General features: G+C 37.8%; 1 protein-coding gene across 1 annotated transcript in view; it reads right to left on the bottom strand.

The window, feature by feature from the left end:
- Nucleotides 1-16787, bottom strand: part of CWH43 (cell wall biogenesis 43 C-terminal homolog) — an 84697-nt gene that overhangs the window by 16900 nt on the left and 51010 nt on the right. Inside the window, exons 8-11 of the mRNA XM_019526609.1 lie at nt 10812-10937; nt 7032-7111; nt 4430-4535; nt 1062-1197 (exon numbers count right to left, since the gene is read on the bottom strand). Coding sequence (XP_019382154.1) covers nt 1062-1197; nt 4430-4535; nt 7032-7111; nt 10812-10937 — 448 coding nt within the window. The remainder of the gene's footprint in view (nt 1-1061; nt 1198-4429; nt 4536-7031; nt 7112-10811; nt 10938-16787) is intronic.

Genomic DNA, 16787 nt, shown 5'->3' with positions numbered 1-16787 from the left:
GGTGAGAATTGGAGGGTGCTAGAGCTCCTGATTTGGCACGGCAGGGGGTGCTAGCGAGATCACGGCCGCTCGTAGGGCCCGGCCCGTGACACTGCACTCTCAGTAGAAGGTTGTGTGGCCCCCCTACAGCTGCACCATATGCATAGGTGGGAATGTGCCCTCCCCCTCCCTCCTCAGCCATGGGCTCCCCTGCTGTACATATATGATTGATGGTGATTGTATAGCCACTGCAGGTTGCACCACCCCACCCCCTGGGGCAGGGGAAGGAAGAGGAAGCTGGAAGAGGAAGGGAGAGTCCAGAGACCTCAGCTGCAGCAGCAGCCAGAGCAACAGGGGGGGAAGGAGGGGGAGCCCAAGGATCTCAGTTTAATCCCCTGCAGGCTGCATACAGCCCATGTGTTGTCAGTTAGACCGTCCTGTCTTAAAGTGTTACTTTGAGACAGCAAAGATCTTCAAACACACCTGACTAGTAGTTGATCAAGAAGTAATAAAGAGCTGTCCACAAAACATATGAATACTACTCTTTCTCCACATTTCCTTGTGTACAGTCCAAGCTGGATTTAACTTAAGATAATCAAAACTGCTAGTCAAGCATAGTTACATTCTCCAGTTTTATCCTGCCCTTTTAGCCTAAATCACAGGTTGGAGCAAAACGTAATGAAGAGAAATACCAGCCAGTTATACTGTTTGGAATATTGCCCATTGAAATGTAGCCAGACTGCATGCTGGTAGGAATGTCTTCCACTACATTGCAATGGGTAGGAGAATTCAGAATGCAGAATTTGAAAACTGGCCCTTCAAATCAGTACAACATTCATCTTCCTTAAGTTTTACAGCCAGGAACTTAGTGCATATTGTTCTCAAATTCTAGTTACATTAATTCTGTGAACTTTCTGAGGGTTCGTTTGTCCACTTTTGAAAAACCCAGGGCTGTATGTTATGTTCAGTTGCCTTGGAGTGATCTTCTGCTATTAAAGCATATGGCATTTTAATTGGCATTTTTTTTTTAAATCTAGGTCTATAATAATGACCCATGCCTTCTGTATCCAAAGACAACTCACCCCCAAGTGTGATCTCTTGTACTTGGACCAAAATCTGTGTAAAAACCCAGTTTTTCTCCTAACCACATTGTTGGATCATTATTTCCCATGAATGGCTTGGAGGCATCACTCTCTATAATGGTAATGAAGTCAGCACCTAGTAGACAAAAATGTTTTAAAAAGTGTAACTATATCAATATAAAAATCAATAAGCATCTTTCTGACCCTACTGGGATTTGTGTAGCACCAGTTTATACCACTCCTATAGTGACCAAAGTACATAATGCAATATAAGATTTCCTCTCTCTTCCAGTAATTGAAGTATTCTCTGAATCTGATCAACTACAAGGAAAGGAGTGTTGCCATCTCAAACAAGGGCTGCTTCCACCAAGTAATTTCTTAATAACACCCTCCACAAGATGGAATTGTAGCTTTACTTCACTTTTGGAGCATATTATTTAACAGTGGGGGCATCCACATGTTCACTTATGAGCTTTTGCTACTGTACATTAAGTTTAGTACCTTTAATACGAGGTACTAGATAAAGGCACAGTAGCTGTGCTAATGTGCAGTAGCGAAGGCAAATGCTTTTTTGTGACGCTTAATGTGCAGTAGATTAATTATACTCTGCATTAGCATGATTTTTGCTGTGATGCACTAATGCACAGTAGAATAGTCCACTGTGCATTAAGATGCCTCATGTAGACACGCCCAGTGTGATAAAAATACTGGAAGAGGAAATAGTAGCTCAGATGGTTTGCAAAGAGAAACTGATATTTTCACTTCTAGGCAATTACTTTACCAGGTACAAGGTAATGCTTGATCCTTTATCAGGTATTTATGTTTATATTAACATACAAAGATAATATAAAAGTTACAAAGAGGACATTGTGTCTAACAGTTAGAAATGAATATTTTTTTTAGAATTTGCCTCAAAAATTCTTACTATTTTTTGACTTCTGAATTGTTATATTTAGAAATAACATTTCACTAGTAAAAATTAATGTTGAGAGGAAATAAAGTAAATAACTAATCCTGTCATTTCTGCTTGTAGGGCGAGTACTTGCCCAGTCAAAAAATACTTGTTTAATTGATCAGTCAAATATTTTCAAATAATGGTCAACATTTTAAAGTATTAATTTACTAGAGTGAAGAGAGAGACTTTGATCTTCAGTAGGCGAGATAATTATGCTAACTACAATAAAAAAAAGTTAGTTAATGGGTGTTGTGAAACAATGAAATTAAATTCTAAAAAACTGTAAGGAATTTTTGGGCATATCTACACGTTGTCATACCACAATATTGTTATGGCGCCATGCTTTAGTACTTCCTAACCACCCAACTGCACCATGCACATGGCACAGTTAGATTTCACTGTTACATTGCCATAGTGGCATGCTATAACAGGGGAGCACGTCGCTACAGTGACATAGCTGCCTATCACGTGTAGACCCACGTGACTGCTACATTGCTGTAGAGCATTGCTATGTCACCATAGGACGACTTGTATATGTGCCCTTTGTAACTATTGATGTTAGATAAGTGTAAATGTGAATCATATTCAAGACTGAACAATTCCTTGGTTTTTATCCCAAAACAACAGGATCAGCCCAAACAATTACAAAATTTAAAAGAAAAAAACTAAACAAAAAAAAAACACACTTGGGAGCTATAAAAGACAAAAGTCAGTTTTTTAAATAGTTACACTAAGTAGACAGCAGGCCAGCTCCTCCAGCATGTTGCTGTGTGTATTTGGAGATGCCTGCAATCACAGCAGACAGCCAGTAGGAAAAGTTTTTCTGTACTGTTGGGTTTGATTCTCTCCTCAGCACAATGTAGATTCTGAAGCTGCCTTGCTAACCCTAAATACATTTCTTATGTAGACCCTTCCAGCTAAAAAAAATATCATGGTCTATACTGTTATATCTGCAGGAAAAAAAACTAAGAGGACAGGAAACATCCCAAGTTTTAATTCATGGAGCTCTCCAAACTGTGTTTTTAAAAGGCTGGGGATCCCCTACAGAGTGAGCCAAGAGTTCAGCCCCATTAATCATGGAAGTATCAGGACATAGCAGAGATTAGAATCAACTCCTCACTGCTTCCTGGACCCTGTCTCATAATGACAGCAAAACTCCTAATGGAGCCAAGACACCAATTTATCTTCACTCCTCACTGACCTTAAACCAATGCTTGTTCAAGGGAAAAACTGAAGGAGAACAAACATCATAATGCTAAGTGGAATGGCGACATAACACTTTCCTAATTACTTTAGTGCCACTCCAGAGGAGCTTCTGTAAGAACAGTGCTACAAAGAAAGTAACACATATATATATACCCACTCTCACATATATATATAGCCTAATCTTAGACCCTTTCATAGAAACAAAAGGGACAATCCAAACATACAACTGTATATTATCGAAAGAGGAAATTGCAATGTCCTAACAAAGTCATAAAGCGTAACATCCAAAATAATTACATCATAATTACAGCTCTCAACTACTATTTACAATTGTTTATTTTATTAATTTCTCATCATCAACAGAAAATGAGTTAATTTCATAGGGTATAATTCCTTTTTAGTCCTCAGGGAACTATGCAGCACCATAAGATGCAGTTTGCACACTGTGAGGAGTATTTGTTTAAAATTTGTTTTCATTAGAATGAAAATAAAAATCATGAAAAAGTTAAATCAAAAACAAGCCAAAAACAGCATATTGAAAGCCAAATTGAATCCATGAGGGCCTCAGAAAGTTTCCTATAAGTAAGAGTGCCAAATATTTTGCTTACAGAAATGTGTTTGGACAGTCATTCTTTTCTACTTCAAGAAAAAAAAAACTGAGGTTAATTAAGAGCCCTTTCCAACTGGAAATACCATTAACACAGAGTGAAGTAATTTTCTCTTATTGCTGAATGTAAATGGATTTTTAACCATGCCACTGAAGTGATTGGACTGCAATAGCTATATATACACAAGTATAAATCAAACACTTTTTCTAATGCCTTAAAGCAATGGTTCCCAATCTGTGGTATGTGTGCCACCAGTGGTACGCAGACAACCTGTTAGTAGTATGTGTGAACAAATTTATTATAATAACTTTATATGACAAAAATTTGCTCATGGTACTTAAGGTTGAACTGAATTTTTTTCCAGTTGGTACTTAAGGTTGTATCATTTTAAATTGGTGGTGTGCAATCTGTCAGGGTCTGGGAACTGCTGCCTTAAAGAACAGTTTTGCCTTAGCAAAAGAGGGGACTTGATGACCAGTAGGTGGCTCAGTGTCTCAATTGTAGGATTCTACCTTGTAGGATATAATAGTATAAACTAAGTTGCTGGGAGAGAAACTAAGACTGAAACAGAGAAAAAATAATGTTGACATAAGAAGTACCTGTTTGATTAATCAGAAGAGCTGACCCTTCCAGGTTAGACCACCCTTCATTGTCATAACCAAACCTGAAAGGCCAGACCATAGCAGAGAAATCCCTCTTTGGATGCTGAAAAAATCAAAACAGAACAAAAATAAATAAAACCATGCAAGCTCCATTATGTCTTTTCATCTGATTTGTAGCATCAGTTATAAAGGTGGCATACCACAGGTCTAAGAATAAACATTTTAATCAGAACATTGTCCCATCGTAGTCATTTGGAGGTATATAGATATTTTAATGGCACAGAAAGAAGAGCTGAAGTCATGACATTTAAATGTGGCTCCACATATAAATGTAATAACATGAATAAGAATGAGGGTAGAAAAATCAGTTTTAGGAATGAATATCTGCATTGAGTTAATATTTGTGGATGGCCAAAGAAAGCACATTTCTAATCCATAATTTCAATTGTCTATGCCAGAAACATGGTTTTGTGACACTTCTCCAGCCACATAACAGAAACATGTCAAGTTAACAGTGTTTCCAGTCAAACCAGGTCTAATTTCAGGTTGAGAATACTCAACACTTGAAGGAAGCAATCTACATACTAAACTATGTTAGTATCAAAAGAATTCTCTCAGAGTTGTGGCTATTACTATAACTGACAACTCCTTGGCCAGGTAGGAATCTGGGATCCTCCAATTTCATCAAATCTTCTTAATGAATCAGTTAAGAAGGGCACATTAAGTAGTTTGTCAGAGATGCTCCATTTAGAGTGAACTTTATAAAGGTATAAATGAATCCGTGAGTTCAGGGTTTTTTTTTCAGGAAAACAAGACTAGTTTTCCTATATGGCAGCACAGTAGGTCTGTCTTTGTGCCAGCTTTAGTGCAGTTTTTCTCTGCAATATTACACAATTACACATACTAGCAATGCAACATCACATCAACCTCATGCCAAGCTGCAGTTAGGGCAGCGTTCAAACACAAAACTTTAATCAAATGAATCAAAGATTAATTGCAGGGGTGGTGGGGGAAGGAATTCATTCTAAATAGTCTAATCTAATTTTAAACAAAATACTTTCTAAGTAGACAAATCCTACAGTCTAACCAAACTTCTTACCTTATTCAAAGAGAACATAAGCATGGTACCCTCTCAGGGATGGTGATTTATGAAGGTTGGAAATGAAAATGAAACTGATGCTGGGTTTTTGGTTGCAGCTGTGTTGGTCTAAGGACATAAACAGGCAAGGTTCTTTGGGCAGATGCAATATGTTTTACTAGACCAACTGAGTAGTTGGAGACAAGTTCTTTTGGACACAGTCACCCTTCTTCAGGCATAGCAAGTCTCTGCTGTTCTGAGACTCCAAGGAATGAGAGAAGCTAACAGTGTGACCGGATGTTAGTGAAAATGTAAATAGGTACAAAATTAGGAAAACAAAAGGTAAAACAGGGAAGGCAGAGGAGGAAGGCAAGGGGAAAAAAGCCAAAGGTGAGTCAAGGAGACTCTACAATAATAGTGATTCAAGGTAATAAAAGAGGCTGTCTGTGAAGAAGGAAACAGCTGGAAATTAGGAAGACAAAGAGCAACAAAGGAGGAGAGACCAGGGGAGAAAAGTAGGGTGGAGGAAAGAAAAGTGTAAAAGGTCAGGTCTGGCAGGTACCTGGTGAATCAGATGTCAGGCAGGTTGTAACGTGTCATAAATCCAATGTCTATATTGAATCCATGATTTTTTGTATCCAGTAGGTTTATGAAGTGAAGTTCCTAGGCTTGTCTATGAAAGGTATTTGTAAGTTTAGATGCATGCATAGTATGAAACTGATGCAGTTGCATACCATACATACCAACAAGTCAACACTGCCCAACTCAGGAGAAAATCTGAACAGATTCTACTGAAACCAGAGTGTGTGCGCCTCGATACAATTTTTGCTTAATTATTGTTACACATACTTAGGTCATGCCATACCTAGTCATCACTGGGGTGACTATCTGCAATACTATTAGAGAAGCACTCAAACTTCTTTGAGACTTCTCAGGTTAAATTCTACTTTGATGAAGATAACTCTGTGTCACCCTAACTAAAACTAGTGCCCTTATTCATAGACCACCATAAATTATGCAAGTGCTCTACTAAACCCCTGGGGAATATCCCTATCCTCCTCACTACACAGTGGTGTATAAAACTCATAAACACTCATCAGGGAAGGAGGAGAGGGGTGAGGAAAGGTTTTCTCTCAAAGAGAAGTCATTTGAACATCTCCCTGATCATTTCCTCCTCAAGCTTTTGGATAGAAAAAATATCCTCCTTTCCCAGGTCCTTCCTCAGCTTCTTTCCGAACCTGAAAATAGGCATTTTGTACCCCAAATCTTGTTTAACATCCCTCATTCCCCCACCCCCTTGCCCACTGCTGAATTCAGTGCCAGGGGAAAGGCAGGGAGGAAGTGGCAGCACCATTCATCCTTGGCGTCCCAGAGTTAAACTGAAAAGCCAGTGAGTTCATAGAGCTCATTGTGCATGCACTGCACAACCAAGGTGGGGTGTGCCCCCTCCTCCCGATTCTCTCCTGGATCTGCCAAAGCTGGAAATATATTATTTTGTTAAAAAGGAAACATATTACTCACCCCGTGACCTAATTTCTTCTCATAAGCTTTATATCGTAGTCCTAATCCTAGCAAACCCATACCAACAAGTAGCCACAAGACTTGAAACAAAAAACAAACATGGGAGATTAGTTTTAAAGGAGAGGGGAAGTTAATGTCATGGTGTTGAGTCAAATATGTAGGAATATATTCCCATCCTGGAGATTAATATGCATGGAAGAGAACTACTCTTAGTATACATTTAAATATCTATATATACCAACAGCAATACAACCCCCAAGAAGAATATTGAGAAAGTACATGAACATTTGTACTCCTATAGATATTTTTAGAAGGAGAATGCATTTTACCTTGCATGTGTACCTTTCAAAATGAAATAGAAAGAATAGTCTTTGCACAGACTTCCCTTTGGAATATTTACACTAATATGTTCATTATTATAGAAAGCCTATCAGGGAAGAAAAACTCTTTGTAGTTTTCCTCTCTGTACCAAGCACTCATTTGGTACATGCAAGTGTGAATGTGTTGATATGTATTGACAAGAAAATTATAGCTTGCTTTAAAAATTTCCACATCTCAAAAGGATGCAATCCCTGCCAAACCTCCCTAGCAGCACTTTACTAAATGTATTAACTGCCAGATGTAATAATTGCCAGATTCCTAGAGAAGTACTATGGCCTCACAGAATGTGAATTTGTGATTTTCTAATGCTTCAGGAGTCTGCCAAACTATAGCACTGGATAGCTTCTCAGGGGCTGGCATTTCATAACCTCTTTGTGGTTCCCTCAGATTAAATCTACAAAGAGAAAAATAATTTGTAACTCCAGTTAATTCATTCTTCAAATTCTTTAAATAAAATGTGGTATAATAAATTTTACCTAAATATCAAACCCTTTTACAAACTTACAGATTACCTGGGCACATTTTATCACGAAGGAAGGAAGAAAAAAGGACATATTATTTACATAAAAATACTAAGAAACTATGGGCTTTAATAGAATATGAAGCTGCGAAAGCTGGAAATGTTGATGAAGTTAACACAACAGTCATTTAGGTCCTAAACATGTAATAATTGAAGCCTTAAAAAAAAGAGAAAAAGAAAAGAAAAGGTGAGCAGGTAGAAGCTCACATCCTATAAAGTGCTCTAAAAATGACCCTGGGTCATAGGAAAGAAAGGCTGGAAGGGATCTCACAAGGTCATCTAGTTCAGCCCCCTGCTCAAGGCAGGATTGTTCCTGACTAACCATGCAAGTGTCCGTCTAACTTGTTCTTGAACATTTCCAGGAATGGAGACTCCATAACCTCTCTAGGTAGCCTATTCCAGTGTTTGACTACCCTCATAGTCAGAAAATTCCTTCTAATCTCCAATCTAAGTTTCCTCTGCTGCTTCTTGAGGCCATTGCTTCTAGTCCTGCTCTCTATGGCCACAGAGAATAGCCTCTTTCTTCTTTCTAATCAGCCTCCATATATTAGAACACTTAACAAATCCCTCCTCAGTCTTCTCTTCTCCAAACTAAATAACACTAGTTCTTTCAGCCTTTCCTCAAAGTCCAGACCCCTAATCATTTTTATTGCTCGACACTGGACCCTTTCCGTACTGTCCACAACCTTTTTAAAGTGTGGGGTGAAAACTGCACACAGTTCTCCAGGTGAGGCCACACCAGTGTTGAATTGAGTGGAAGAATCATTTCCCTTGATTTGCAAGTGATCCTCTTGTTGATCCAATTTTTTTCCCCCATGGAAACCTCTTTGAAACACTTCATTTTGAAGCACTTTTAGTTACATGTGTATGCTCCATGAATAGACTTGGCAGAATGTTTTTTTTTTTCTTTTTCAGTAATTTTGATAGATATCAGTGTTTATTTTTAAGCATTTCTTTTTAATTTTACCAATTTAAATTATCAGGATTGCATTAAATTAGGGATATGGGGGAAGACAATTTGTTAATGACACACAACTACTAACAAACATTTATTAATGACAAACATACACCAACTGAGTGGCAGAGCTGCCATCAGTCCTGGCTCCACTAGCCACTAGCTTCCTCATGTGCTTTGTCACTTCCTCTTCCTTTGTTCCCAGGCCCCGAAGGTTTCTGGGAGTTGCAGTGCAAACTACAGTCAGCACAGTTCTGTAATAATATTTTTTCATCCGTCTGTGAGTGGGAGGTGAAATTGACATTTATCAATGTTTACTGCCAAAAATCAAATCCTGCCAAGCCTATCCATGGAGCACAACAGGGTTACTACTCAGTCTTCCAGCATCTCATACAGCTGCTTCTTTCTGCTCCCCTGCCAGGGGGAGAAGAGGGAGAGAAGGGCAGACAGACAATGAACACTCTTCTCCATAACTGAAACCCAAAAGATATGCAAGGAATCTCTTTTTCAGATATTATATGTCACTGTATAGCTAAAGTAATACCAAAGTGATTTATTCACAGTTATTCAACAACTGTATTTAATTACTTACACTTTTATAAAAAGAAAGCAAGCAAAGAAAACAATGTAATAACTTAGCACTATATTCTCTCCTTGTTTTGTGCCCCACTAATAAAACTGTTTAAGCCTTGTGGTATGATATCAGTACCACATGGAATATAATACTCTGTATTTTTCTACACTACTTAGGAAGCTTGGGTATTGTCTATGCTACAGATTGCAGCTAGCTCAAGAATCTTTGCATTGTGCTACAAATGAACTACCTCAGACACTAGAAGCAGTCTAGCCATGGCAGTATCACTTGGTTTCTTGGCATGTAAATTAGTCTGTATTGAGATTCATGCTATCACAGCAACACTGCTTCTGATACTTGAACTAGCTTCTTTAAAACTAGCTCATGTATCTCTAAACTGTACTGAAGTCTACAGAGTAAACTATACCTTATGTGCACCAGTCAGTAATTTGTTGTACTGACAGAGAAAAGTTATTTTGCTTGGTTGTTTTTCAAAGTTAGAAACCTCAATGAAAACCTGCAACAGGTGATGGGATACTTTTTTGTTGGTCTATTATTAATACTATCACAAAAGCACATTCACTAATATGACATTCAGAGAGCAAACTTCATAGCTACATGAGCTTTTAACAACAATATTTAAAGAATCAACAGTTCTTTATAATTGCAATAATCAATAAATTAAAAAATAACCACCATTCTGTCACTACTGGGGATGCGAAGACTCTTACATATTTCACTGCATTTTGCTTGTGCGTGGTCTACTGTCCCAGCAATTGTGTGTCCCACTTCTACTCTGATAAACTTAAAATGAGATTTTCTTTACTTTATTCCAATTTTAATTAGCTTTAATTAGTTTATATAAATGTTTCTAACATTTATGGTGGCATCTTCATGGTACAAAATTCTGGAAACCAAAAAAAATTAACAGAATGGTAGCAAATTATTGGACCTGAATATATTTTCATAATTACTTTACCCAATTTAAAAAACTTTTAGTAACATTTTCAAGTTTTGATGCTGACTGTTAACAAATTAGACTTTTTCCTAAGATGGCCCTTTTCTTTTAAATACTATTTTAGTTTACTAATCATTGTGTACAAGAAAAATACTACAGAAATGGTGGATCAGAACCTCAACTGGTGTAAATTATTATAGCATTTCTCTGGAACTAGGCTAGTTTATACCAATTGAATAGCTGGCTCTGTAACCAAGGCACCAGGAAAATCTCTATAAAAATAGCTGAGTAAAACCTTCACCGTTTCATTTTCTTTTTACTGAAACCAGAACCACAGTTCAAAATTAAAATTAGAGGCACCTAGCTAAGAAAGGAAGCAGAATTATACTTACATAGCTTAATACATGTTTCACTCTGTCTGATAAGTGGTTTATGACTGCTTTTGACTTGAAATACATAGTTGAGGTCTTTTTTGGAGCCAGTAAGTATACCTGATCCAATACACAACATGATAAAGCCTGTAACAGACAAAAGTTAGCTTTTCATACATCTATAACATACTAAATACAAAGATAATTATAGCTAAGAGCTTACACCTGTAAAGTTTCAGACATTTAAAACTAAAAAGCTGTCTCAGCAATCATAACTTTTCCCCAGTGCAAGTACTAATAAAATTTAATATTAAATACATAAATCCAATAAATGCATGCAGGGTTTACTGGCAATGAGAACCCTGCTTAATGTCATCATGATACTCACTTATGCATGCAATATCTCAGCTATAATCTGATATTTGATTTACATACTTGTATTGTGTATTGTAGACAATAAAAAAAATCAGTTACTAAGTATGCATGTTAGTTTATATAAAATTTAAAATATGCCACTAATCATAAATATTTTTAAAAAAGAGTATTAAACAGTTATTTATAAACTAAGAGAAGACTTAAAGCTCAATACTCTCCTATTTTACATTATTATGAGGAACGGATAGGGATGATCTGGCATTGGCCAGGGGATGGGGCTATCTAACTCCCTCAGGTCCCTTCCAGCCCCACTTTTCTCTATGATTCTAAGAGTCCAAATGAAATTCTCAGAATTGTATTTTAATAAATTGCTGTTCAGAAAAGATCTAATACGCTTAGAAAAAAGGGATGCACCAAGTTATGTGCTCTGGAGAAAGGACAATGAAGCAGTTAAGTTAAGCAGCTAATATCATGTTAAGCATTCATTGTTCTACTCTGGTACCACAAAGCAGGTTTAAGACTAGTTAAGGTAAGTAACTGAAGATCCCTTTATTTACCTGACTCCTCCAGTAGTCTATATCCAGGCCAAGTATGCATGTGTGCACGCATGCGCATTCATGCACGCACGCACACACGCACACCTATTAGTGCCTACGGCCCTGTCTGACTCTGAAGCCAGTTAGTGCAATAGAAAACCATTTCTTCTTTGGAGTGGAATTAGTATTTAACAGCCCAAGGGAATCAGCTTATAGCCAGCTGTGCAGTCTTTGATCCTAGGTTGTACTGGGTGTAAAACAGCCAGTCCTGAAGATCAGTCTCATTTTTTATATGAGCTCAGAATGCTTTACCTTTATTGGTGCTATTGATTTATCTGGTTTATTATCACTCTACTGGTCTAAGTTTGATTTTAACTTATCCAAGATGATTCAAAGATCTTTGTAATACCATAGATCGCTTTTTTAAATATTTTAATAAAATTGTTATATAAGTAAAAATGGCCACAGCCCTGGAGTAAGATCTATAAACACAGAACCCTACACCATTACCAACTTCAGTAAATCCCTGAAGGATCTCTGGTCCCAAGGCAAAATCAGGGTCTGAGATTTTATTCAAACTCACACTGGATGGTTCTAGTCATCTACTGAGATCTACAAGTCCCACATCAGCCTAATCCCTTTAAAATTTACTGGTTCCAATCTGGAAAACTGAAAACACATTATTCCTAAAAATTAGATTTACATCATCTTAAAATAATAGTCTGGAAAATACCTTCTAGATTCTGTCTGCCCATTATTTTTTATAAATTCTCTGCTCTTTTATCAAGACAATAACCACCATTCACATAGGAAATACAAGGCTAACTTGTCAGCTGTGTCCTTGAAACCTGTATAAATTGTCTGTAACAGCCTAGCTTAGGGGCTAGTTTAATGTGGCAGTATATTATGTTCTTCCACTCCAGAGCAAACACAGAGGACTGTGCTATTTAAGATTAAAGACAATAAAAAATTAGGATATTTAAATAGCCAAGAAGAAGCTTAAGTTTGTTGACAGATATCATATTCTTTAACGGATATTTTCTTCTCAGTGTGTGTAATTTAGTTAAACGCTACCAGTAATATGCTGTATTCCTCATGCACCAAAGAATATCATTAGCTACACTGAAAACTTGGATACACAAAGAATTCAGCAGAGGGCTCTCTTGGAATACAAGAACATACATATGCTTCATTTCTGTCAAACATCAGGCTGTTTTTACTGAAACCCAAAAAATCATTTCTGCAACTTTCTCACAGTCCAAAGTATATCACATCAGCTGCAATGAATGCCTGTATACCACACGGGTGGTCATATGCTTACTATGCACACTAATGCAGCTCTCCAAATGGGAACAGTTCTCAAGGCCATTAAAGTCAATGGAAAGACTCACTGACTTTGATAGGCCTGGGATAACTATGAAACAGCACAGTTATCAGTATAATGAGGTTTGTTGTTTTTTTTATATATATATGATCTTACTTTCATCATTTCCCTCATGGTGGTTCCCTACATAAACTGCAGCGAGAGAAAGGCAGGATGTTGGACAGGAGGAGAGGGCAGAAAGCAACACTCACACCTGCAAGAAACCAAAAGAAACAAGTTTGCCAAAAGCCAAGCTGTAAGGGAGGAAATGCAGTAATAAATACAGTCTTGTGATGCAAGATGAAAAGTTTTTGTAAGCAATGGAGTGGTGTTAAACACCCAGAAACCATACTATCCCCATTTCTTCATCTTAGAAGACATAGGGGCACCTCCTCAGGTAATATATAAGTGAGTTAATTCCAGTGACTGCACTGGGTCTGGCTAACAGTTAAAATGTCAAATGAAGACACCGTCAATTGGGGTCATAGATACATTATTCTCAAGTCCCCATGACAGCTGAAATACTTACAAGGCTTTATTTCCAAAGGAGTGTTATATGTTTCAGGGTTTGTTCCACAAAAGCATTGTTTCTGGAAGTGTTTGACACTTCACTGCCAAACCATTTCTTCACATGATTTTTCAAATAGAATTGATGAATTAAGAAAATCATTTCCATAGACCTCCAGAACATTCCCAGAGCAAAGAAAGCTAGATACAGTAAAACCTCATTAATTTGAGATGCAGGGAAACAAAAACAGCTGACTTTGAAATAAATGGGTTCTAAGTAAATGTACCATTACTGGTTTGAATATATGCAAATTAGTATGGGTGTCTTGAGGCGGTCCAAGACAGAGGGTGACAGCCCCTTGCTTGGGCCTTCTGTATTTTTTGTGCCTCAAACCTTGTCATCTTGAGTTTTAACATTTTTGACACCAAGGGGTGGGTCTCAGGGCTGGCTCTGGCCCCTCTGATGCCAACCTGATATTGCAGGGCCTCCAGGCCTGTTGCCAGTTCCCTGCAAAGGGAACACCAGCCTGTTGGTTTTTTTAAGGGCCACAGAAAAACCCAAAAAACAAACAGTTCCTACCACCATGTTTGCCCAGTATGGACCTTCGCTTTGTGCCAAGTATTCTATGGTTTTCCTGGTCCAAGGGACCAGACAATGGCTTCAAATTTCAAAGTAACCACGTTTTGAATTATCCATATTGTAAAGCATACAAAAACTTATTCTTTTGGCTGGGGAATGACAATATCTGATACTCTAAACTATTCAATACCTAATTAACAAGGCATTGCTGTAGTAAACTGAATTTTAAAACTTTTTCATAATCTGAGGTAAGCAGAAACCTGACTACTAGTCTCACAGCATTTGAAAAAAACATATGCAAACTAAAAAATTAAAATGATGTAGAGTGGTAGCAAAAGTATATCTGAAGTCTAAAATTGTCTGGACAATCACGAGTCAAGTAAAACATATTAAGAATATATTCAGTTAAAATGTAATATAAATCAACCATCTTAAAAAATATATTATGAGAGCATTTTTAGCCCTCCAGTTTAACATTTTTAAACATGACTATCTTCGTCAAGATGCTAACTGAGGTTTTAAAATACTAATTAGCATGTATTAAAATGCCACTTGTTTTCCCACCATAGATAAACACAAAAGATGGAAACAAGCTGTTACCTTTTGTTGCCTTTGTCCTGCCATAAACATTTTTTCATGGTGGCACAAAGCAAAAGCAAATAGATGTCCATATCCTTTGTCGTGCCACAAATGCGAAGTGAGAGGCAGTAGTAATTTGTGCCACTTGATTGCAATGGACATCTATTTGCTTTATGACATTGTGAGGAAAGCCTGGAGTTGCCCACAGTCTCCAGCTGCCCCAGGCAGGGACTCCCAAGGCTTGAGAAGCTCAGTCCTGTATGCCCCAGGAATTGCCCCCAGCAATCTCTAAGGCACATTTCTAGAAGCAGAGAAAGTCATGGTTACCCACTTCCAGACATGCATCCCCAGCAATATCCAGGGCCTTTAAGTGGGGAAACTTGATTTTCCCTGCTTCCAGAGATGTGCCCTAGAGATTACGGGGAACATGTCTCTGGAGGCAGGGAACACCCATGGATAGATCTGGTGGGGGCAGTGTAGTGGTGCATTCACACCCCACCTTTGATTCCTGGTCCATCCAAAGTTTAAAACTGACTGCCTGACAGTGGCAGCAGCATTTCTATTCAGGCAACAGTGAGGGAGTCACTTGATTTCATGGCTCATTATAATCTACCTGATTCTATCTAAACACATCATTCTGCAGGGTTAATGACCCTCTCTCCCTTTTTAATGCTCTTAATGTTCCACCAATCAAATTATTCTTTCTTCTGCAAGTTTGCTGTCTGTTAGCTACAGTCTTCTTAATATAGCTTCTTTTTCACAGCCCTGCAAACTGTTTTTAAGTTAAGATAAAAGCATTAATTCAGGTATGGAAACAGTAACTTAGGTGAATATCAACTCAGGTATGGAAACTGTATCCAGTGCTTCACTGGAAGTTGTGCCAAAATGCTAAAGTCTAGATTATATTTTATGAATCTGAAAGAGATGTACATATAATTCTAATTACAACAGGGCTAAAGAAATAGCATCTATTGATTATTTTTACCTAGCTTGTTCTGTTTTTATATATAATAGGCATTATAGCAAATTAATGCATGTTCCAATAAAGTTACACTCATTTTTGCTTCAGTCTTGAACTGAATAATACAGCCCTAGGTTCCTACCATTTTAGTAAACTTCTAGGTTCTTTTTAACTGGAGAGAAAAAAAAATGTGTTGTATACTATGTGATGATGATGCATCACATCATCTGCCCCTCCTTTCCCCACCCCTTTTCAAATCCTAGATCTGCCTGTGGGAATACCTCACCCATTTTTTCACGTGATCCAATCAATGGGTGGGACAATGTGTGACTTGATTCATTCAGTGAAGCAGATCAGCTGTGCCAGGTCACATCCAGGCACAGGCAATCCCATTCCCCCCTCCCCCCCGACACACACACGCATACTTTACCTATTAGTAACTTAGCCAAAAGATCCACATTTAGGGCTTTCAGAATTTTCCTCCTAGACCAATCCCTAATTATTTTTGCCCTTCTCTGCTTTTTCTGACACCAAGATATCCAGAACTGAAAACAGCTGGCTAATGAAGTTAAACATTAACATAGACTTTTGCAAAAGTCTTTCCGAAAAAGACTATCAACTCCTTGATTTCAGATGACATTCATATATGTGTAAAACCAGCCAGCCTTGACTTTTATTGCTTCCATGTCACACTGTAAAATGTACCTGAATTTACAGGCAACCCTCCCGTGTCTAGTGTCTACCCTACAAAGCAGAAGAATGTTTGCACAGATAAGCTCAAGTTAGCTTTAAACTAGTTTGCTCAGGTAATGCTTATGGTGTACCAAAGCAGCATGGCAGTCAGCCTGGACTGACTACTTGACTACCTAGGTTCCCATACTGGTTCTCTAGCCTCCACTAAACTGGGTGCTACTAGTAGCTATATTTTATTAGCTCTAAACTAACTAGCTCAGGAACTATCTTGGATATGTCAACACAAGTAGCAATCATACTTCTGGGTTGTAATGTTGGCACATCCTTAGATCAGTATGAAATCACTGATTTCCATATCTTTTCCTCTTTCATAGTTTCATAGTTTCTAGGGTCGGAAGGGACC

Source organism: Gavialis gangeticus, unplaced genomic scaffold (assembly GCF_001723915.1).
Source record: "Gavialis gangeticus isolate Ggan-Ray unplaced genomic scaffold, GavGan_comp1, whole genome shotgun sequence".
Classification (NCBI taxonomy): Eukaryota; Metazoa; Chordata; order Crocodylia; family Gavialidae; genus Gavialis; species Gavialis gangeticus.
Note: the sequence above shows the minus strand (reverse complement) of the source record. Positions and strands in the feature narration are given on the sequence as shown.